The sequence below is a fragment of the Trichomycterus rosablanca genome, chromosome 23 (genome assembly GCF_030014385.1).
Source record: "Trichomycterus rosablanca isolate fTriRos1 chromosome 23, fTriRos1.hap1, whole genome shotgun sequence".
Taxonomy (NCBI): Eukaryota; Metazoa; Chordata; class Actinopteri; order Siluriformes; family Trichomycteridae; genus Trichomycterus; species Trichomycterus rosablanca.
Genome location: NC_086010.1, coordinates 11005657 through 11030620, shown reverse-complemented (window position 1 = coordinate 11030620; position 24964 = coordinate 11005657). Strand labels below are relative to the sequence as shown.

Sequence of the window (24964 nt, the reverse complement as noted above, 5' to 3'; positions counted from 1 at the left end):
AAGACGTTAATGCTGGTTCTGATAGAAAGGTGTCATCATACACAGTGCATCGCAGTTTGTTGCGAATGGGGCTGCATAGCTGCAGACCAGTCAGGGTGCCCATGCTGACCCCTGTCCACCGCCAACAATGGGCACTTGAGCATCGGAACTGGACCACGGGGCAATGGAAGAAGGTGGCCTGGTCTGATGAATCATGTTTCTTTTACATCACGTGGATGGCCGGGTGCGTGTGCGTCGCTTACCTGGGGAACAAACGGCACCAGGATGCATTATGCGAAGAAGGCAAGCCGGCGGAGGCAGTGTGATGCTCTGGGCAATGTTCTGCTGGGAAACCTTGGGTCCTGCCATCCATGTGGATGTTATGTTGACACGTACCACCTACCTAAGCACTGTTGCAGACCGTGTACACCCTTTCATGGATGGATTCCCTGATGGCTGTGGCCTCCTTCAGCAGGATAATGCGCCCTGCAGGAATGATTTGAGGAGCACAACAACGAGTCTGAGATGTTGACTTGGCCTCCGAATTCCCCAGATCTCAATCCAATCGAGCATCTGTGGGATGTGCTGGACAAACAAGTTCGATCCATGGAGGCCCCACCTCACAACTTAGAGGAGTTAAAGGATCTGCTGCTAACATCTTGGTGCCAGATACCACAGCACACCTTCAGGGGTCTAGTGGAGTCCATGCCTCGACGGGTCAGGGTTGTTTTGGGTAGGTGGTCATAATGTTATGCCTGATTGGTGTAAATGCAGTGGCATGGTTGTCTCACAGCAAAAATGTCTAGGTCCACAGTCCACAGACATACAGTCAGGTTAATTTGAGATACTAAAGTCCCCCTAGGTATGGGTGTGTGTGAATGTGTGCATGTGTGTTTGCCCTGTGATGGACTGGTGACCTGTCTGGGGTGTTTTCCACTTTCCTCCCAGTAAATCGTACCCACCGCAACCCTGAATAGGATAAAGTGCTGGTAAAACAGACAATGAATGAATTCATTAAGCCTAGGCTTCCATATATTAATATTGGCATTATCGCTACGTCTACATTTATAGCTTTTAATAATTTTAAAGTCTTCTTCGTGACCCAATGCACTTGGAAGTAAGGACAGTTTGGAGAAAGAGACGAGAGGCCCCAGTTTCAGTTTTCTACCATGTACTTTGTGTAGGCTTAGCCCTGACCGCAGTGCTTCACTGAAAATAGCTTTATGCTCAAAAAAGAAGCAAGCCAAACATGTCAGACGTTGACACTGTGGGAGGAAGGCCGGACGATTTCCATGAATCACACCAGCAGTATGATTGGGTGTTGTGTCTACTGTCAAAAGAAGAGGGCAATGAGGGCACAACTCATGGTAAATAATCAGGCCACCAGTGTTTTTCTAAACAGACCTTAGCCCCAAACGTTTCAAAATAAACCTTACTGTTTCTCCTCCTTGTTTCTACACTCACTGTCCATTTTATCAGCTCCACTTACCATATAGAAGCACTTTGTTGTTTTACAATTACTGACTGTAGTCCATCTGTTTCTCTGCATGCTTTGTTAGCCCCCTTTCATGCTGTTCTTCAATGGTCAGGACTCTCCCAGGACCACTACAGAGCAGGTATTATTTAGGTGGTGGATCATGGTGGTGGTGTGTTAGTGTGTGTTGTGCTGGTATGAGTGGATCAGACACAGCAATGCTCATGGATAGTCCACCAACTAAAAATATCCAGCCAGCAGCGCCCCGTGGGCAGCGTCCTGTGACCACTGATGAAGGTCTAGAAGATGACCAACTCAAACAGCAGCAATAGATGAGCGATCGTCTCTGACTTTACATCTTCAAGGTGGACCAACTAGGTAGGAGTGTCTAATAGAGTGGACAGTGAGTGGACACAGTATTTAAAAATTCATACCAGCACAACACACTCTGTAACTTCAGTGCTGAGAATGATCCACCACCTAAATAATACCTGCTCCGTGGTGAGTCCTGATCACTGAAGAACAGGGTGAAAGCAGGCTAAAAAAAGTATGAGAAACAGATATACTACAGTCAGTAATTGTAGAACTACAAAGTGCCTCTATATGGTAAGTGGAGCTGATAAAATGGACAGTGAGTGTATAAACAAGGAGGTGGTTTTAATGTTATGGCTGATCAGTGTATACATCCATTGCTGCATTTCAGGTCTGCGACACATTCTTAAAAGTTGGGACGGTAAAGCATTTACCACTTTGTAATGTTGCCATTCCTTCTCAACACTTAAAAGACATTTTGGCACCAAGGATACCAAGCGATTTAGTGTTTCAGGTGTCCCATTCGTCCTGCAAACACCTCTTGAGATGTGCAACAGTACGGGTTGTGGTTGCATTTTTCGTTTCAAAATTCTCCACACATTCTCTACTGCAGACAGGTCAGGACTGCAGGCAGGCCAGCCCAGCACCTGTACTCTTTTCTTCCAAAGCTATGCCTTTGTAATGTGTGCAGCATGTGGTTTTGATACGAACCATATCTGTAAACCATCCAGTCACATACTACTCACATGGCTTTTCCTTTAAATCATCGCCCGTCTAGTACCAGCGTGAGTCACTCCCATCACGAGAGTTCACTCCACGTGAGACTTGTGAACTCCCGACGAGTGCGTGTCGAACCGAGCGGCTCTAATTAGTATGCGGTAAAGAGAGGTGGCTGAAACATGACTTCAGGGGCATTCCCTAAAACACCTGTGTGTCTGGGTGCTTTGAAGTGGCTCGGAGACAAGAAGCTATTCTGGATGCCAGCCTGGCGTGTCATTAGTGTAATGAGGAGAAGCGTCTTGGTTTCGAGCAGACACCCGAATACGTGGGAAAAGCTGCCAGTTGCAACAAAATACTGGACAGTTGAATTACTAAGTAATCACACGGACTCCTGCAGCCGATAATTCAATTCATTCATGGACAGTTTCTTTTAAGCTACAGTTACACCATCATGTTCTCCTATTTTTTCCCCTCGCAGAGACACGGACCTGTTTTTGTTGGAGTCCCGTAAGCTCTGGGCGGTGGAAGAAGGCTGGCTGGAGTTTGAAATCACTGCCACCAGTAACCTCTGGGTAATGAGCCCACATCACAATCTGGGTCTGCAGATCAGCGTGGAGACCAGCAGTGGTAAGAGATATAACCGAAGCTGACCTAACATGCAAATCAAACACTCAAGGCATTAGAAAAAGGATTTAAACAGGTATTTTGCTCACACCCATTGCTAACAGGTGTATAAAGTCTTAGGCCACATACAACCCCAAATCAGAAAAAGTTGGGACAGCATGGAAGATACAAATAATAAAAAACCCAGAGTTTCTTACATTTACTTTGACTTTTATTTGATTGCAGACAGGATGAATCTGAGATATTTCATGTTTTATCTGCTCAACTTCATTTCATTTATTAATAAACATCCATTCCTGCATTTCAGACCTGCAACACATTCTTAAAAGTTGGGACGGTAAAGCATTTACCACTTTGTAATGTTGCCATTCCTTTTCACCACGTTTTGGCACAGAGGAGACCAAGTGATTTAGTGTTTCAGCTTTTATTTTGTCTCATTCTTACTGCAAACACGTCTTAAGATGTACAACAGTACGGGGTCGTCGTTGTTGCATTTTTCATTTCTAAATTCTCCACACATCCTCTATTGGGGACAGATCAGGACTGCAGGCAGGCCAGTCCAGTACCCGTACCCTCTTCTTCCGCAGCCATGCCTTTGTAATGTGTGCAGCATGTGGTTTTGCATCGTCTTGTTGAAAAATGCATGGACGTCCCTGGAAAAGATGACGTCTCTAAGATCTCAATGTACTTTTCTGCATTAATGCTGCATCACAGAAGTGTTAATGACCTTTGCCAATGGCACTGACACAACCTCATATCATGACAGACCCTGGCTTTTGGAATTGTTCCTGATAACAGTCTGGATGGTCCTTTTCGTCTTTGGTCCGGTGCACACGGCGTCCATTTTTTCCAAGAAAAGACCTGGAATGCTGATTCATCTCACCACAATACACGTTTCCACTGTGTGATGGTCCATCCTAGATGCCTCCGAGCCCAGAGAAGTCGACACCGCTTCTGGACATGTTTAACATAAGGTTTCTTTTTTGCACAGTAAGGTTTTAAGTGGCATTTGTGCATGTAACTCTGTATTGTAGTGCTCGACAAAGGTTTGCCAAAGTAATCCCTCACCCATGTGGTTATATCAGCTATTGTTGAGTGGCGGTTTTTGATACAGCGCCGTCTAAGGGATTGAAAATCATGGGTGTTCAGCTTAAGCTTGCATCCTTGGCATTTTCTCACACATTTGTTGACAAATTGGAGATCCTCTGATCATCTTTGCTCATCAAAGACTCAGTCTTTCCTGGATGCTGCTTTTGTACCAAACCATGATTACAATCACCTGTTGACATCACCTGTCTAGTAATAAGGTGTAAAAACTAAAAAATGATGTAAATCCAGTCACCATCCCAACTTGTTTTGGAATGTGTTGCAGACCTGAAATGCAGGAATGGATGTATATTTACAAATGAAATAAAGCTGAGCAGATAAAACATGAAATATCTTGGGTTCAAACTGTCTGCAATAAAATAAAAGTCAAAGTAAATGTAAGAAACACTGCGTTTTTATTTTATAAAAATATCCCATACTGTCCCAACTTTTTCTGATTTGGGGTTGTACAAATGTTGTAGATATTAATCATGTAGGCTGCAGCATTCATACAGTAACGTCGCTCTTGCCATGCAGTGGTACATTATATTATAACATACTTTCTTACAGGACTGAACATCAGCCCTAGAGAGGCAGGGTTGGTGGGTCAGGATGGGCCTCAGGAAAGGCAACCGTTTTTGGTGGCCTTCTTCAAGGTGAGGGAGATACACGTTCGTACAGCTCGCTCCACGGGAAAACACCGGCAGCAGAATCGCAGTCGCTCAAACCATCCACAGGAAACACCCAGAGGTCCAGTAAACACAGGTTGGTCTGAGTCATATTATTGCTTAAGCCGCTCTTTCCCTGGTTGTAAGTAATGTTTATTGAAATCTTACACAAATAACAGTATAGTCCTACTAGAGAGGTTAGGAAAGTTTCCACCACATCTGTGACATTCTGTCATTCCAGACACCCAAAATGATGACTCTGTCTGTACTGAGTAATTTTCCACAGAAAGTCACCTTAAATGACACAATGGAAGCTTAAGGAGAGTCTGGAGGAGAGGTCAGGGAAATATACACATGAATTACAACACATGTTGAGGGAAAGACCAGCCTCGTAGTTTACATTCACATTCGAAAACAGAAACATTAATTTAATCTGCCTAATCTTACCTCACATACTTGTGCCACACCTATTAGTTTTACCTTTATCCATTCTACTATGAGTCTTCTATCTAAAGCCATAGTATATTGAGATTACTACTTCATACTGTTGGAAATTGTGCCTGCTGTTAAATCATTACTGAATTTAATGACAGACCATACAACATCATGTGTTCTGTATTTCAGATGACATAATACAGGTTTTCTAGTTCTAGGTTAACAATGCAATGCACAAAACTGCACCATTCTATATAAGTTCACATGCAACGTGCAAATTATGAGGGGGATTGGGCGGGGTCTGACCCACCTAATTAAGGACTAATTAAGGACCCACCTAAGGACTCCCCCCACCCCCCCAGGAAAGGAAAAAAACAAAAAACAACAGTTCTGGGCAAAGTGAGTTGGTTGAACTGATGCACTGTGCTTTCACATCATCAGCACATGAAAATCTTCTTCCCCTCAAAGCTTCTTTAAGCGTCCAAAAAGGTGGAAATCAGATGGAGCTAAATCCGGACTATAAGTCTCTCAGCGCGAACAATTAGCGTCATGGACAGTTTAGTATCTCCAATTCACCTCACGGGCGGCACGATGGCTCGGTGGGTAGCACTGTCACCTCACAGCAAGAAGGTCCTGGGTTTGATTCTTTCTGTGTGGAGTTTGCATGTTCTCGCCGTCTCTGCGTGGGTTTCCTCCGAGAGCTACGGCTTCCTCCAACAGTCCAAAAACATGCAGTCAGGATAATTGGAGACACTGAATTGCCCTATAGGTGAATGGGTGTGTGTGTGTGTGTGTATGTGTGTCTGCCCTGCGATGGACTGGCGCCCCGTCCAGGGTGTTACTGTGTGCCTTGCGCCCATTGAAAAGTGTGCCTTGCGACCCTGATTTGATAAGCGGTTAGGAAAGTGAGTGAATTCACCTCACTTGCATGTCTTTGGACTGTGGGAGGAAACCAGAGCTCCCGGAGGAAACCCACGTGGACACGGGGAGAACAAGCAAATTCCACACACCTGGACCGGCCCACTTGGGAATGGAACCCAATACTCCTTTAATATAATTTTCCTGCTACTATATGCAGCTTTTGGTCCCATTAAATATGATGTATAGATATATGAATGTATGTATAGATTAGTATGCAGTAATGTAGTTCGGTCAGTCCTTGGTGGGAAAATGGCTGAGAAGTCTGTGTGTCTTCTTGTGATATTACAGCCCTGAAGTGGTCTTTGTGTTGGAGTTTCAAAAGCAGCAGACAGCTTAGTGCTAATCCCAGTATTTCATTTAAGCATTTAATTGGAGAGCTTATGCAGTATTAAACATGCTACTAAGCTGCCGTATGCAGGCTACCGATTCTGTTTCGTTGCGCAAGAAGCCTTGCAAATATTTCCTACGTTTACTCTGTAAATAGTTCAGCAAGTAAGCACGGATAAGCTCCATCACCTTTGATTGCACAGTCGTGCTGAAACCCACAGCCTGTAAACTTTGCACGCTAGACGTTGAGAATAATGAGGACAATCTGCTTAATCTGGCCCCTCTGTCCTGGGGGACAGGAATTTATGTAACCAACAAGGAGTCTTGCCTTCTCCAGTTGGGTTGGTTGGAGTACAAATATTTAGATTCCATGCAGGAAGTTGTTGAGGCCCATGAGATCTCAGATTTTTCATATGGTTCCAATACCACATCACCATCTTAATGTGTATAGTAACTTGCTTTTGAGTTGTATTTTGCCATTTCCCCTACTTTTAGACAATGGACAATCCTTAATGTTAAGGCCCTACCTTATTCACAGCCGAGAAAATCGTGTCACGGACCGTGAAATGAGTCGCTTGCCGTGTAATATGCAATATGCCGTGAAATTCAAAATGCATGGTTTGCGTCTAGCGATGTAACATGAGGCGCAATATGCAATATGGGGCGGTCCTAGCAATCATACAGCAGTTCAGTTAGTGTAACAGACTTTTCTGTGCTGTAGTGTGCTGACAATGTTTGATGTATGTGTTTATGTATTGGGGATTCCATATTCAAAGGAAATGTGTGCTTCTCTACACACGTGATCATCTCTCTGTAGTCTGTGCCGCGCCTCAAAAGAACAAGCCGGCTGGGCTGGGCGGCTGCACGAACAACGATTGGCTGTTGTTCATAGGGTTAGGGGCAAGCTGGATCATGGGTCCTCATAACGACCTCTGCTGGCCGATTGATGGCGCCTGCACAGGGCCGAGGAATAATGCTGATCAGGGTGTGGCTCTCCGTGCACAGTGCTGATCGGTATATATGAACTCAACTCGTACAGGTGAAAAATGTCGGAGGGGGCGTGTGTCAGTTGAGAAGCGTCCTCAGTCAGCGGTGGAGGGTTGAATCAGTGGAGGATGCAATGAGGGTAATTGGACACGACTAGATTAGGGGACAAAAATTGTAAAGTAAAGTAAAGTATTCTGCTCCCGATAGTTCGTCTATGTACAGTTTATTACTTTATTTATAAACTCAGCAAACTCTAAAGACGCTCAGTTACACTAGTAATCAACAATTAGACAAAATGTCTAAGACACGTGTCAAACTCAAGGCCCGCGGGCCAAATCCAGCCCGGCAAGAGCTTAAAAGGCATACGAATGTCTTAGAACACATTGTAAAATCGTACATAAACTACATCTCACACAATGCATGTTGATTTTGTGACCCATATCAGCGTTTAACTAAGGCGGGTTCCCAACAAGTGAAGCTGAGAAATATCTACAAAAGGCCGCTCAGGTGTTGCAGCGGTAAAACACATGCTAGAGCTGGGATCTCGAATACATCGTATCGAGTCTCGGCTCTGCCTGCCGGCTGGGCTGAGCAAGCACATGAACAACGATTGGCCTGTTGTACATATAGGGGTGGGATATCAAGCCGGATAGGGACTCTCTCATAACTAATGCAACTACGAGCTCTGCTGGCTGATTGATGGCGCCTGCACAGAGACGAGGAAAGAGTGCGCTGATCAGGGTGTGTCTCTCCGTACACAGTGCTGATACGTATATGCATTCGTCAAGTGTAGGTGAGAAGATGCATACGGCTGCTGCCCACGTGTCAGAGGGGGCGTGGGTTAGCTTCGTTCTCCTCGGGAAATTGGACGTGCTAAAGAAAATGCATAAACTATGTATATATACACTGATTAGCCATAACATTAAAACCACTTCCTTGTTTCTACACTCACTGTCCTTTTTATCAGCTCCACTTATCATATAGAAGCACTTTGTAGTTTTATGCTGTTCTTCAATGGTCAGGACCCCCACAGGACCCCCACAGAGCAGGTATTATTTAGGTGGTGGATGATTCTCAGCACTGCAGTGACAATGACATGGTGGTGGTGTGTTAGTGTGTGTTGTGCTGGTATGGGTGGATCAGACACAGCAGCGCTGCTGGAGTTTTTAAATACCGTGTCCACTCACTGTCCACTCTATTAGACACTCCTACCTAGTTGGTCCACCTTGTAGATGTAAAGTCAGAGACGATCGCTCATCTATTGCTGCTGTTTGAGTTGGTCATCTTTGAGATCTTCATCAGTGGTCACAGGACGCTTACGAGTGTTATTTAATGACTGCCCTGACATGTGACACTGGAAATTTACTAGGTCTATACTTATTGTATTTAAAGATTAATTAAAGACGTGTCTCTCTTTCACAACGTTGCATACCTAAAAAAAAAACCCCAACACCTTTAAAGATAATAGCTGGGTTGCATTGCAGTAGGAACTGGACTTGCCCTCCTCTTAAGAGCAGTTAACGATCATCCAGAGCTGCTTAGAGGACTGTTCCTGAGCTCGACCTGTAATTACCTCAGGACCATAATTAGCTGCTGTGTTAAAACATCTGACAGAGTTAACAGTATTACTTAAATTATAATTACACAGCACTGTCCACAGCACTGACCCTTTACGCAACCTGGTCTTTCAGTCCCCACCACCCCAACTTTGCTTTCTGAGAGATGCTTCAGAGAGAGAGAGAGAGAGCTTAATAACGGCAGTGATGAAAGACAGGATGAAAAATAGACCCAACGTGGACAAAGACGACAGTATAGTTCTTCTTCAAGTTTTTTTTTCCGAGAGCTGAAAGAAATGGAATGCCAAGAGCTTCTGTTCTTCCTTCATCTGAAACTGGTTTGTGTATTTTTTGGTTGTATGTCTGCATAATAGATGGTAAACATTTTAGTACATACTGAAGGGAGGGAGGAGGGAAGGAAGGAAGGAAATACAATCTTTATTTATTACACTGTCACCTCACAGCAGGAAGAGCCTGGGTTCAATTCCCCAGCCTGTCAGTCAGGGTTCTTTGTGTGGAGTTTGCATCTTCTCCCTGTGTCCACATGGGTTTCCTCTCGGTGCTCCGGTTTCCCCCCACAGTCCAAAGACATGCAGTCAGGCCACTTGGTACTACTAAAATTGTCAATGTGTCAATGTGTGTGTCTGCTAAACATTGTGTGTGTACACTAATCAGCCATAACATTAAAACCACCTCCTGGTTTCTACACTCACTGTCCATTTTATCAGCTCCACTTACCATATAGAAGCACTTTGTAGTTCTACAATTACTGACTGTAGTCCATCTATTTCTCTACATACCTTTTTAGCATGCTTTTACCCTGTTCTTTAATGGTCAGGACCCCCACAGGACCACCACAGAGCAGGTATTATTTGGGTGGTGGATGATTCTCAGCACTGCAGTGACACTGACATGGTGGTGGTGTGTTAGTGTGTGTTGTGCTGGCATGAGTGGATCAGACACAGCAGCGCTGCTGGAGTTTTCAAATACCGTGTCCACTCACTGTCCACTTTTAGACACTCCTACCTAGTTGGTCCACCTTGTAAATGTAAAGTCAGAGCCGATCGCTCATCTATTGCTGCTGTTTGAGTTGGTCATCTTCTAGACCTTCATCAGTGGTCACAGGACGCTGCCTATGGGGTGCTTTTGGCTGGATATTTTTGGTTGGTGTACTATTCTCAGTCCAGCAGCGACAGTAAGGTGTTTAAAACTCCAGCAGCGCTGCTGTGTCTGATCCACTCATACCAGCACAACACACACTTACACACCACCACCATGTCTGTGTCACTGCAGTGCTGAGAATGATCCACCAACCAAGTAATACCTGCTGTGTTGTGGTCCTGTGGGGGTCCTGACAGCCTGATTGAAGAACAGCATGAAAGGGGGCTAACAAAGCATGCAGAGAAAGAGATAGACTACAGTCAGTAATTGTAGAACTACAAAGTGCTTCTCTATGGTAAGTGGAGCTGATAAAATGGACAGTGATTGTAGAAACAAGGAGGTGGTTTTAATGTTATGGCTGATTATTGTATATGTGTGTGTAGGCACTTTTTCCATGACAGCATTTTGTTTAGGTAGGTAATGTGTGTGTGTGTGTATGTGTGAGTGTGTAATGACATGGTGCAGCAGTCTCAGCCTATTTGTTTGGATGAACTAGATGGTCTAGGGCCATTGTTAAATGTGTTATGCGGTTTATTATCTGGACACACAGCCGCAACATTCCGTCTCTGCGATTTAACAAATACGTCTCCATTCTATGATCCCATTGACATGGGACTGTGCAATTCTGCTGTATGATATGTATACTCTTATATGTAATACATATAATCTTTAGATATGTATGTCAGATTAGTATACCACCAATGGTTTCATTTTTACCTATTCTAGTAGTCTGTGGTGTTTTACTACTGGACTGGTCAGAAGCACAATTGACTAAAGGTTACTGACTTCCAATGAGTCAAGTTTTGAGTTACTATACTTGTTAAAGATTTATGTGTGTGTATATACTGTATATACTATATATACGTATGTATATACAGTGTATCACAAAAGTGAGTACACCCCTCACATTTCTGCAAATATTTCATTATATCTTTTCATGGGACAACACTATAGAAACGAAACTTGGATATAACTTAGAGTAGTCAGTGTACAGCTTGTATAGCAGTGTAGATTTACTGTCTTCTAAAAATAACTCAACACACAGCCATTAATGTCTAAATAGCTGGCAACATAAGTGAGTACACCCCACAGTGAACATGTCCAAATTGTGCCCAAATGTGTCATTGTCCCTCCCTGGTGTCATGTGTCAAGGTCCCAGGTGTAAATGGGGAGCAGGGCTGTTAAATTTGGTGTTTTGGGTACAATTCTCTCATACTGGCCACTGGATAATCAACATGGCACCTCATGGCAAAGAACTCTCTGAGGATGTGAGAAATAGGATTGTTGCTCTCCTTAAAGATGGCCTGGGCTATAAGAAGATTGCTAACACCCTGAAACTGAGCTACAGCATGGTGGCCAAGGTCATACAGCGGTTTTCCAGGACAGGTTCCACTCGGAACAGGATTCGCCAGGGTCGACCAAAGAAGTTGAGTCCACGTGTTCGGCGTCATATCCAGAGGTTGGCTTTAAAAAATAGACACATGAGTGCTGCCAGCATTGCTGCAGAGGTTGAAGACGTGGGAGGTCAGCCTGTCAGTGCTCAGACCATACGCCGCACACTGCATCAACTCGGTCTGCATGGTCGTCATCCCAGAAGGAAGCTGACGCACAAGAAAGCCTGCAAACTGTTTGCTGAAGACATGCAGTCCAAGAACATGGATTACTGGAATGCCCTGTGGTCTGACGAGACCAAGATAAACTTGTTTGGCTCAGATGGTGTCCAGCATGTGTGGCGGCGCCCTGGTGAGAAGTACCAAGACAACTGTATCTTGCCTACAGTCAAGCATGGTGGTGGTAGCATCATGGTCTTGGGCTGCATGAGTGTTGCTGGCACTGGGGAGCTGCAGTTCATTGAGGGAAACATGAATTCCAACATGTACTGTGACATTCTGAAACAGAGCATGATCCCCTCCCTTCGAAAACTGGGCCTCATGGCAGTTTTCCAACAGGATAACGACCCCAAACACAACCTCCAAGATGACAACTGCCTTGCTGAGGAAACTGAAGGTAAAGGTGATGGACTAAACCCAATTGAGCACCTGTGGCGCATCCTCAAGTGGAAGGTGGAGGAGTTCAAGGTGTCTAACATCCACCAGCTCCGTGATGTCATCATGGAGGAGTGGAAGAGGATTCCAGTAGCAACCTGTGCAGCTCTGGTGAATTCCATGCCCAGGAGGGTTAAGGCAGTGCTGGATAATAATGGTGGTCACACAAAATATTGACACTTTGGGCACAATTTGGACATGTTCACTGTGGGGTGTACTCACTTATGTTGCCAGCCATTTAGACATTAATGGCTGTGTGTTGAGTTATTTTCAGAAGACAGTAAATCTACACTGCTATACAAGCTGTACACTGACTACTCTAAGTTATATCCAAGTTTCATGTCTATAGTGTTGTCCCATGAAAAGATATAATGAAATATTTGCAGAAATGTGAGGGGTGTACTCACTTTTGTGATACACTGTATATATATTAGGGCTGTCGTTAATCGCGTTAATTAACGCGATTAATTAACGCGATTAACGCGTTAAAATTTTAATCGCGATTAAAAAATTTTATCAAAATTAAAATTATTAATCTAACTATTTTTATTTGGCTGTTTGTGCCACATACATGTGTGTCTCTGTGGTAATGAACTGTATTTCAGATGAATTAGGATGTAAAGCGCATGAACTGTCCGATGATAAACTACTTTTAGCGGTTTTCACTTTTTTTACGTGTTGATGAAAAGATGAATGAAACCACGCAAGCTTTGTAACGAGTATTTTCATTGGCTGCTAGAGCTGTCCATCAAAACCGCGTAGCTCCGCCTCCTCCCCCTCCGGTGAGAAGTGAAACTCTGTGTGATGTTTCATCTCTACAGTTTATTCAGGTTATTCTATCACATGGTTATAAACATGATTTATATTTGTGATGTTTGTAGTTTTCTAAAAACACATTCGTATCTGATATTTATATGGACTAAGCGTTTACATGGACTGTTTTAATTAACACTTTTTTTATATAGCTAGTCAATTACTTCTAGATAATGTTTGCTAACTTGACTGTTTCAGGTATTTATAGGTGTTTAAATGGTCATTTAGAACAGTATTTCCCAGTATTCTTTCTGCACAAGCACAGTATTAAAGGGTTTTCTTAATAGATCTATGAAATAATCATATCTGTGTTTTGATGCTTTATTGATGCCTTATATTAGATCAAAACATTATGGTTGGTGCACCTGTTTTCAGTGTCAGGGTCATGAACAGGAAAAGATCCTCACTTTTGTCAGATAATGTGCTTTCTACAATAAATTTAGATTTAATAATTTTATCTTATTTTATGAATGTTTTATTGGTAAACACGTTCTTGCAATAACAATGTGCATAACTGTTCAAATTTTGCTTAAATATTAGTTTGCGATTAATTACGATAAATACATACTGTATATATTAGGGCTGTCACACGATTAAAAATTTTAATCGAGATTAATCTCGACTCATTTTGTTCTTTAATCGCGATTAATCTCGATTAAAATTTTTAATCGTGTGACAGCCCTAATATATATATATATATATATAATCCAACCCGCGCGCAGCCCTTAACGGAACCCTTTTCCACCCATGCACTCTGCACAAACGCCTCTATCCGTCAACCAGGGTCCTTACACAGCGTTTTGAAACCCTGCCCACATATCCCGGTCAACCCTCCCTGCAGGCACTGCCAATTATGTCCGCTAGATGGCGCCCAGCCGAGTTTCGAACTGAGGAGTTCAGAATCTCAGCGCTGGTGTGCTAGCGGAAAATCCCGCTGTGCCACCTGGGTGCCAAGATTTATTTTATATAGTTGCAGATTGCACATAATGCTGTCAAACACACACCGTTTTAATGTTTTAATAAAAAGCCAGTGGGTAGCACTCTCGCCTCACAGCAAGAAGGTACTGGGTTCGATTTCCAGGTGGAGTGGTCTGGGTCCTTTCTGTGTGGAGTTTTCCCCTTGTCCATGTGGGTTCTCCAGCAGTTCAAAGACATGCAGTCAGGTTAATTGAAGATACTCAAAGATTGCCCCTAGATGTCTACCCTGCGATGGGCGGGCACCCTGTCCAAGGTGTTTCTTTGCACCTTGCGCCCATTGAGAGTTCGGATAGGCTCCAGCACCCCTCCACGACCCTGATTAGGATAAGCTTTAGGCATTATTGTTTTAAAAGTGAGTAAAAAGCCAGTGATGTGCATGTCCTGACTGCACATGGCACAAGAAAAAGTGTTGGTTTGCTGGTGGTTATCTTCTTGGTTATCATCTTATATACACAGATCAGCCATAACAATAAAACCCACCTTGTTTCTACACTCACTGTCCATTTTATCAGCTCCACTTACCATATAGAAGCACTTTGTAGTTCTACAATTACTGACTGTAGTCCATCTGTTTCTCTGCATGCTTTGTTAGCCCCCTTTCATGCAGTTCTTCAATGGTCAGGGCTCTCCCAGGACCACCACAGAGCAGGTATTATTTGGGTGGTGGATCATTCTCAGCACTGCAGTGACAATGACATGGTGGTGGTGTGTTAGTGTGTGTTGTGCTGGTATGAGTGGATAAGACACAGCAATGCTGCTGGAGTTTTTAAACACCTCACTGTCCCTGCTGGACTGAGAATGGTCCACCAACCAAAAATATTCAGCCAACAGCGCCCCATGGGCAGCGTCCTGTGACCACTGATGAAGGTCTAAAAGATGACCAACTCAAACAACAGCAATAGATGAGCGATCGTCTCTGACTTTACATCTACAAGGTGGACCAACTAGGTAGGCGTGTCTAATAGAGTGGACAGTGAGTGGACACTCCAGCAGCACTGCTGTGTCTGATCCACTCATACCAGCACAACACACACTAACACACCAAGTCAAGTCAAGTCAACTTTATTTATATAGCGCTTTTTACAATAGACATTGTCTCAAAGCAACTTTACAAAATCCAGGACCAACAGATACAAAAACCCCTGTTGAGCAAGCCGAGGGCGACTGTGGCAAGGAAAAACTCCCTGAAAATTACAGGAAGAAACCTTGAGAGGAACCAGACTCAGCAGGGCCCATCCTTTTTGGGTGGCCTGGAGGATACTTTAAATAAATACACGATTTACACAAATCATACAAACACAGAATTAAATGATCTAAAAGTCATAACTGGTAATAAATAGATAAATAAACAATTAAATAATAATAGAGTTGTTATCCGCTCTAGTCTTCAATAAAGTCTGTAGTGATTTCTTGTCGTTGCAATTACTCCAGACCCGTCACATCTGACAGGAGCAGCATCGTTGTCTCGACTTTAATCCTTAACCTCGGCGGGTAAACAGGTTTCCATCAGAATGCCCTCGGGGTAAAACAACAGAGAATGTAGTTAATAATGTACAATGCTAGTTGACAAACAGTTTTACAGAGAGTTTTAGACTCCGGCAGCCCTAATTATTACAGCATAACTAAAAGGGAGAGCGAGCAGGTAACAAGGTCATGAAGGCTTTCACAGGACATCAGCGCCCATCTCCCCACCGTCACCAAACCTGAGTGATCGGACAAGAGAGGCAGAACGACAGCAACCCAACATCCCTGATCACCACAAGTTTCTATGACCAAGAACCCCCAAGCTCTGCGCCTTTGTCTATATTAATCAAAAGCCTGAGAAAATAAATATGTTTTCAGTCTAGACTTAAACATTGAGACTGTGTCCGAATCTCGAACAGAGGCAGGAAGATTATTCCAGAGTTGTGGAGCTTTGTAAGAAAACGCTCTTCCACCAGCCGTGATCTTTTTAATTTTAGGAACTATAAGTAACCCTGCATCTTGTGAACGAAGTGGACGCGCTGGGCTGTAGTGATTAATAAGTTCACTCAGATACTGTGGAGCCAGACCATGTAGCGCTTTATAAGTTAGTAAAAGTATTTTGTAATCAATGCGAAATTTAACTGGCAGCCAGTGTAGAGATGATAGAACAGGAGTAATATGGTCAAATTTTTTAGTTCTAGTTAGCACTCGAGCTGCTGCATTTTGAACTAATTGGAGTTTGTTTAAGGATCTACCAGAGCATCCAGTTAGAAGAGCATTACAATAAAACACCACCACCATGTCAGTGTCACTGCAGTGCTGAGAATGATCCACCACCCAAATAATACCTGCTCTGTAGTGGTCCTGTGGTGGTCCTGACCATTAAAGAACAGGGTGAAAGCAGGTTAAAAAAGCATGTGGAGAAATAGATGGATTACAGTCAGTAATTGTAGAAATACAAAGTGTTTCTATATGGTAAGTGGAGCTGATAAAATGGACAGTGAGTGTAGAAACAAGGAGGTGGTTTTAATGTTATATGTTATGTCTGATCGGTGTATCTGTTAAATATTTACCTTTAAATGCTAACAAACTGCCTCATTTACACAGTTTTACTCTTACAGCGTTACACTGTGTTTTTGTAACATACCAACAGAACTACATAAATAACTTCACCAGTGTGTGTACATGTCGAAAAACCACTGCTGTTACACCACACACATGCCAGCTGCAGTGAGACAACTTTGAGTCGCTAAGTAAAACAAGATCTCATCAGTTAGCATGTAAACACAATCAGTGCATGGTGCTAATGATCAAAGGGAAACATGCTGCCCGGGTAATCTAAGAATTTTTTTTCTCCTACTAGCAGATTTATCCCAGTAAATATTTACCCTTACCAGTGTGTGGATAGTGAGGAGGAACCACAAGGAAGGGTCTCATTTAAATGACTGCAGATTGAGCCAAGAATAAGAAAAGTACTGTACAAAACTATATATACTGTCCATTTTATCAATTACATTTACCATATAGAAGCGCTTGTAGTTCTACAATTACTGACTGTAATCTATCTATTTCTCTACATACTTTTTTTAGTCTGCTTTCACCCTGTTCTTCAATGGTCAGGACCCCCACAGAGCAGGTATTATTTAGGTGGTGGATGATTCTCAGCACTGCAGTGACACTGACATGGTGCTGGTATGAGTGGATCAGACACAGCAGTGCTGCTGGAGTTAAAATACCGTGTCCACACTCCTACCTAGTTGGTCCACCTTGTAGATGTATAGTCAGAGACGATTGCTCGTCTATTGCTGCTGTTTGAGTTGGTCATCTTCTAGACCTTCATCAGTGGTGCCCATAGGGCACTGTTCGTTGGATATTTTTGGTTGGTGGACCATTCTACATTTACATTTACATTTACCTTTTCAGCATTTAGCAGACGCTTTTATCCAAAGCGACTTACACAATGAGCAATTGAGGGTTAAGGGCAACTTGGTGGTGGCGGGGGCTTGAACCGACAACCTTCTGTTTACTAGTCCAGTACCTTAACCACTGAGCTATCACTGGCCCCATTCTCAGTCCAGCAGTGACAGTGAGGTGTTTTAAAACTCCATCAGTGCTGCTGTATCTGATCCACTCATACCAGCACAACACACACTAACACACCACCACCATGTGAGTGTCACTGCAGTGCTGAGAATGATCCACCACCTAAATAATACCTGCTCTGTGGTGGTCCTGGGAGAGTCCTGACGATTGAAGAACAGCATGAAAGGGGGCTAACAAAGCATGCAGAGAAACAGATGGACTACAGTCAGTAATTGTAGAACTACAAAGTGCTTCTGTATGGTAAGTGGAGCTGATAAAATGGACAGTGAGTGTAGAAACAAGGAGGTGGTTTTAATGTTGTACCCACTTTACTGTATGATTAATGCACCATTGTTGTTATATAACTTTTTTATTGAAATGCCAGTTTAATCAGTTTACAGGTTTACCAAAGTCGTGTGAAACTGGGAAAGCCCAGTTTACTCCACTCTGGACAGGAACACCAAAAATTACAGGAAGCAACTACAGTATGTAATCTGTGTTGATATCATGTGCATTTCCTTTTCATTCGTTTGCCCCCTTCCTTTGTCTGAAATTCTTTTTTTTTCTTAGTTAGTGGGTTTCTGTAGTTCAGCAATAATAAATTTAGCAACATGCAGATCTCAACCAGACTGCTGAATTTCAGGAGTTTACACACACTTGTAGGGGAAATGTTATAGCATTCTTGGGATTTGATTTACCGAAGTCCGCTGATGGACATTTCTGCATTAATGCTGCCATCACAGAAGTGTAAATGACCTTTGTCAAGGGCACTGACACAGTCCCATACCATGACAGACCCTGGCTTTTGGACTTGTTCCTTATAACAGTCTGGATGGTCCTTTCAGTCTTTGGTTCGGAGCACACGCCATCCATTCTTTTAAAAAAAGACCTGGAATGCTGATTCATCTGACCACAATACACGTTTCCACTGTGTGATGGTCCATCCTAGATGCCTCCGAGCCCCAAGAAGTCGACGCTGCTTCTGGACATGGTTAACATGAGGCTTCTTTTTTGCACAGTAAGGTTTTAAGTGGCATTTGTGCATGTAACTCTGTATTGTAGAGCTTGATAAAGGTTTGCTAAAGTAATCCCTCACCCATGTGGTTATATCAGCTATTGTTGAGTGGTGGTTCTTGATGCAGTGCCGTCTGAGGGATCGAAGATCACGGGTGTTCAGCTTAAGCTTGCGCCTTTAGCCTTTACGCACCGAAATTCCTTCCAATTCCTTGAATGGTTTAATGATATTATGCACTGTAGAGGGAGAAATATGCAAATGCCTTCCAATCTTTCTTTGAGGTTCATTGTTTTTAAACATTTCAATCATTTTCTCACACATTAGTTGACAAACTGGAGATCCTCTGATCATCTTTGCTCATCAAAGACTCAGCCTTTCCTGGATGCTGTTTTTGTACCAAACCATGATTACAATCACCTGTTGACATCACCTGTTTAAAATCGCATCATTATTTAGGTTTTTCACCTCATTACTAGCCCTAAATTGCCCCCGTCACAACTTTTTTTGGAATGTGTTGCAGGCCTGAAATGCAGGAATGGATGTTTATTAATAAATGAAATGAAGTTGAGCAGATAAAACATGAAATATCTCAGGTTCATCCTGCAATCAAATTAAAAATCTAAGTAAATGTAAGGAACACTGCATTTTTATTTTATTTGCATTTTCCATGCTGTTCCAACTTTTTCTGATTTGGGGTTGTACATGGATCAGTGGTTTCCTTGCCACGGTTAGGAAGAAAACTCAAATGCTCAAAGGAAAATTGTTGGGTTGGTGAGATGGAATACACAGACTACCTGGAAATACAGGTCTATCATTAAATAAGTGCTTTCAAAACACAGGTGACAGTATCTACAGTCAAGCAAGCTTTAAATTATCATGGGCGTAGAGGCTGCCAAGCAAGAAAAAAAAAGCTCCTGTGTGAAACCTGTGAATACCAGGTGTATACCAGTTGTATTCTTTGAGTCAAAGGACATGATGGTCAAAGAAATGATGCTTTAATCATAATCACAGGGGGAAAAGCTGCAAAATTCTTAAAATTCCAAGAGTGCCACAACAAATACAAACATTTCCAGAAAAGTTGGGACACTTGGCACAACCCAGTAAAAAGAAGAATCTGTGATTTATTAGTTCTCTTGAACCTTGTCCAGTGTATTCACTTATCAACTTTATTGTAATTTGTAAATTTAAATACAATTATATTTACAGCAACATGCTGAAAAAAGTTGGGACAGAGGCATGTTTAACACTGTGTTCCATCACCGTTCCAGAATTTTCTGTCATTCTTTCTTTATACAAGACCTCAGCTCAATAGACTCAATAGTCTGTGGTCGCCATTGACTGATAATGCATCATGCATTTTTTAAATCGCGTCCAATTGCCCGATTGCGTCATGCTTCCTCTCCACCAATGCCGATCCCCGCTCTGATTTAGGAGAACGAAGCTAACCCACGCCCCCTCCGACACGTGTGCAGCAGCAGTATGCATCTCATCACCTACACTTTGACGAGTGCAGTGCAGCTCAGCGTTGTGTACGGAGAGGACACACCCTGACAGAACTCTTTTCTCATCTCTGAGCAGGCGCCATCAATCAGCCAGCAGTGGTCGTAATTGCACCAGTCATGGGAGAGAGACCCTATCCGGCTTAGTCCCGCCCATATGTGAACAACAGGCCAATCGTTGTTCATGTGGCCGCTCAGCCTTAGCCGGCAGGCAGAGCTGAGATTCGATACGATGTGTTTTAGATCCCAGCTCTGGTTCCAGCGTGTGTTTTTTACCGCTGCGCCACCTGAGCGGCTGAATCATGTACTTTTAATAGGAGACTGCAGGCAGGCCAGTCAAGCACCTGCACTATCTTGTTGAAATACCTACAGACTTTCGGGGGTAAAGAAGTTGCCCCTTTCTAAAACCGAACACATATGCAAGTCACCCATGCTATGGGCACTGAGGGAAACACTTGGCAAAAGACGAGAATATCCTAGACAGGCCTCCAATACATGGCAGGGCTTTGACGATCCCCCCTTTCTTTGCCAACCCAGACATAGTCAACCATGTGTAGACATACAACCAGCCTATAGACTCAAGAGACCGCTGTGCTTCCCAAGTGCTTCTTTTAATAATTTGCACTCATTTAGTCAAATGAGCATTTGTGATAAAAAGGCCAGGCTGATATTCCATTTTTTTCTCTCTTTAGCAGATTACAACAGCAGTGATCAGAAGACAGGATGCAGAAAGCATGAGCTATATGTTAGCTTCAAGGAGCTAGGCTGGCAGGTGAGTACACACATGACTAATGTAAGATAACAAGCATACAAATATGAGTTTTTATGCAGCACGTATTAACAAAACCACATACAGAAGAATAAAATGTAAATTAAACCTTTGATGTTTAGCACACTTTGCGGTGTGACCCATTTTACCCATCACACACTTACCCGTAATGAAATAAAAACCTGTTTTGAGGTTTTTGCCAAAGTATTTAGACCCTTCATTTAATACTGTGGAGATGCCCTTTGGGTAGCAATTACAGCTGGAAGTCTTTGATAAGTCTCTACACATCTGGATTAAGCAGTTTATCCTATTCATCATGGTACACTCTTAAGCTCTGCACAAAACTAATGTTGTTAGATAACTCTACTGATGTTTGGGCTTTGACTGAGCCACTCGACGACATTTAAAGACTTGCTCTATGCTTCGGGTCATAGTAATTGAAAGATCAACTGTTGCGGCCGCTCAGGTGGTGCAGCGCTAAAAAAACACACCGTATCGAATCTCAGCTCTGCCTACCGGCTAAGGCTGAGCGGCCACATGAACAACGATTGGCCTGTTGTTCAGGTATGGGCGGGACTAAGCCGGATGGGGTCTCTCTCCCATGACTGGTACAATTACGACCTCCGCTGGCTGATTGATGGCACCTGCACAGAGATGAGAAAAGAGTGCTGTCAGGGTGTGTCCTCTCCGTACACAACGCTGAGCTGCACTGCACTCGTCAAAGTGTAGGTGATAAGATGCATACGGCATGCTGCCCACGTGTCGGAGGGGGTGTGGGTTAGCTTCGTTCTCCTCAATCAGAGCAGGGATCGGCATTGGTGGAGAGGAAGCATGACGCAATCGTGCAATTGGACGCGCTAAAAAGGGAGAAAAAGGGGCTGGTTTTTTTGGCTGGATTCATCTGTTCCTCAAATCTTACTAGTCTACTAGGGACAGTGGTAGCCTAGTGGGTAGAGCTTTGGGCTATCAACTGAAAGGTTGAGAGTTCGAATCCTAGCTCTGCCATGAAGCCACTGTTGGGCCCTATATAAAAACACCATATGGAAACCATTTATAGTTCTACAATTACTGACTGTAGTCCATCTGTTTCTCCACATGCTTTGTTAGCCCCCTTTCATGCTGTTCTTCAATGGTCAGGACTCTCCCAGGACCACCACAGAGCAGGTATCATTTGGGTGGTGGATCATTCTCAGCACTGTACTGACACTGACATGGTTGTGCTGGTATGAGCGGATAAGACACAGCAGCGCTTCTGGAGTTTTTGAACACCTCAATGTCACTGCTGGACTGAGAATAGTCCACCTACCAAAAACATCCAGCCAACAGCGCCCCATGGTCAGCGTCCTGTGACCACTAATGAAGGTCCAGAAGATGACCAACTCAAAAAGCAGCAATAGATGAGCGATCGTCTCTGACTTTACATCTACAAGGTGGCGTGTCTAATAGAGTGGACAGTGAGTGGACCATGTCAGTGCTGAGAATGATCCACCACCTAAATAATACCTGCTCTGTAGTGGTCCTACAGTGGGGGTGCTGGGGGTCCTGACCATTGAAGAACAGGGTGAAAGCAGTCTAAAAATGTATGCAGAGAAACAGATAGACTACAGTCAGTAATTGTAGAACTACAAAGTGCTTTTATATGGTACGTGGAGCTGTAAACAAGGAGGTGGTTTTAATGTTATGGCTGATCAGTGTAAGTAGTCCCCCACATCACTAATATATGCCTAAGCTGAACACCAGAGGTATTTATGATCACCCTAACTAAATGATTTTAGTAATTAATTCTATCTGCTGGCAATCACAGGTAGTTAAAATCGGATTAGTTAAAGCGGTACATTTAGCTCCTTTTGAGCAATAACTGAATATAAAATGCTAAATTTACATTGTTTTGAGGTTTATAAAACGTTACTTTTACATTTCACTTTAGAAAAACTTTGATTTCACAGTGTTTTCACCAGTGTTGTTTATGGGACGGGACCTAAGGAACGTTAGTCATTTTACAACCTTAGCCATGGCTGAATAAACCTTCAAGACAAAACCAAAAACTGTAAATAATTCACTGTTGGGTTGATGACCAATTTTGTTGTCTTTTGTCTGTGGTCAGGACTGGATCATTGCACCTGAAGGCTATTCAGCTAATTTCTGTGACGGAGAATGCTCGTTCCCGCTAAATGCTCACATGAATGCTACTAATCATGCTATTGTACAGACACTGGTGAGCCATGCAAAAACACTACACCACCCAATACATTACACTCTCCCAATGTATTGTCCCAGGTATCACAGACATTGGGACATTATGGAAAATGCAAATAAAATAAAAATGCAGTGTTCCTTACATTTACTTTGACTTTTCTTTGATTGCAGACAGGATGAACCTGAGAGATTTCATGTTTTATCTGCTCAACTTCATTTCATTTATTAATAAACATCCATTCCTGCATTTCAGACCTGCAACACATTCCAAAAAAAGTTGGGACGGGGGCAATTTAGGGCTAGTAATGAGGTGAAAAACCTAAATAATGATGCGATTTTAAACAGGTGACTGTAATCATGGTTTTGCACATGGACTTTGATGAGCAAAGATGATCAGAGGATCTCCAGTTTGTCAACATGTGTGAGAAAATGATTAAAATGTTTAAAAACAATGAACCTCAAAGAAAGATTGGAAGGGATTTGCATATTTCTCCCTCTACAGTGCATAATATCATTAAACAATTCAAGGAATCAGGAGGAATTTCAGTTCATAAAGGCCAGGGGCACAAGCTTAAGCTGAACACCTGTGATCTTCGATCACTCAGACGGCACTGCATCAAGAACCGCCACTCAACAATAGCTGATATAACCACATGGGTGAGGGATTACTTTAGCAAACCTTTGTTAAGCACTACAATACAGAGTTACATACACAAATGCCACTTAAAACTTTACTGTGCAAAAAAGAAGCCTTATGTTAACCATGTCCAGAAGCGGTGTCGATTTCTCTGGGCTCGGAGGCATCTACGATGGACCATCACACAGTGGAAACGTGTATTGTGGTCAGATGAATCAGCATTCCAGGTCTTTTTTGGAAAAAATGGATGCCGTGTGCACTGGACCAAAGACGAAAAGGAGCATCCAGACTGTTATCAGGAACAAGTCCAAAAGCCAGGGTCTGTCATGGTATGGGGCTGTGTCAGTGCCCTTGGTAAAGGTCATTTACACTTCTGTGATGCAGCATTAATGCAGAAAAGTACATCGAGATCTTAGAGCAACATGTGCTGCCTTCAAGACGTCATCTTTTCCAGGGACGTCCATGCATTTTTCAACAAGACTGCACACATTACAAAGGCATGGCTGTGGAAGAAGAGGGTACGGGTACTGGACTGGCCTGCCTGCAGTCCTGATCTGTCCCCAATAGAGAATGTGTGGAGAATTTTGAAACGTAAAATGCTACAACGACGACCCCCGTACTGTTGTATATATTAAAACGTGTTTGCAGGAAGAACGAGACAAAATAAAACCTGAAACACTAAATCACTTGGTCTCCTCGGTGCCAAAACATCTTTTAAGTGTAGTGAAAAGAAATGGCAACATTACAAAGCGGTAAATGCTTTACTGTCCCAACTTTTTTTGGAAGGTAGGTCTGAAATGCAGGAATGGATATTTATTACTAAATGAAATGAAGTTTCATTAGAATATTAATCAATAATTATCAATGTGTTTCCACTATATAGTGATATTTTCTACGAGTCCAGACTTTAGGGACACCCTGTATATTATTACATATTTCTAATAATCTGTCTACCCCGTCACAGGTCCACCTGATGAACCCTGAGAACGTCCCCAAGCCGTGCTGCGCCCCAACAAAGCTGCACGCCATCTCTGTGCTGTATTTTGACGACAACTCCAACGTAATCTTAAAGAAATACAAAAACATGGTGGTGCGCGCGTGCGGCTGCCACTGATCCAACGGCAGCCATGTGAGCCCAGCAGCTACGGCTTGAAGAGTCTGACAGCATACAAATATGTTGCTAGAGAACACCTGGGTATGAAAGTACCAGTTTGTG

General features: G+C 43.1%; 1 protein-coding gene across 1 annotated transcript in view; it reads left to right on the top strand.

Moving 5' to 3' along the window:
• The window catches only part of bmp6 (bone morphogenetic protein 6), a 54713-nt gene extending 29851 nt beyond the window's left edge, over positions 1 to 24862 (top strand). The window contains exons 4-9 of the mRNA XM_062985249.1: positions 2964 to 3112; positions 4766 to 4950; positions 18106 to 18130; positions 20839 to 20918; positions 23020 to 23130; positions 24713 to 24862. Coding sequence (XP_062841319.1) covers positions 2964 to 3112; positions 4766 to 4950; positions 18106 to 18130; positions 20839 to 20918; positions 23020 to 23130; positions 24713 to 24862 — 700 coding nt within the window. The remainder of the gene's footprint in view (positions 1 to 2963; positions 3113 to 4765; positions 4951 to 18105; positions 18131 to 20838; positions 20919 to 23019; positions 23131 to 24712) is intronic.
• Positions 24863 to 24964: the final 102 nt, after the last annotated feature.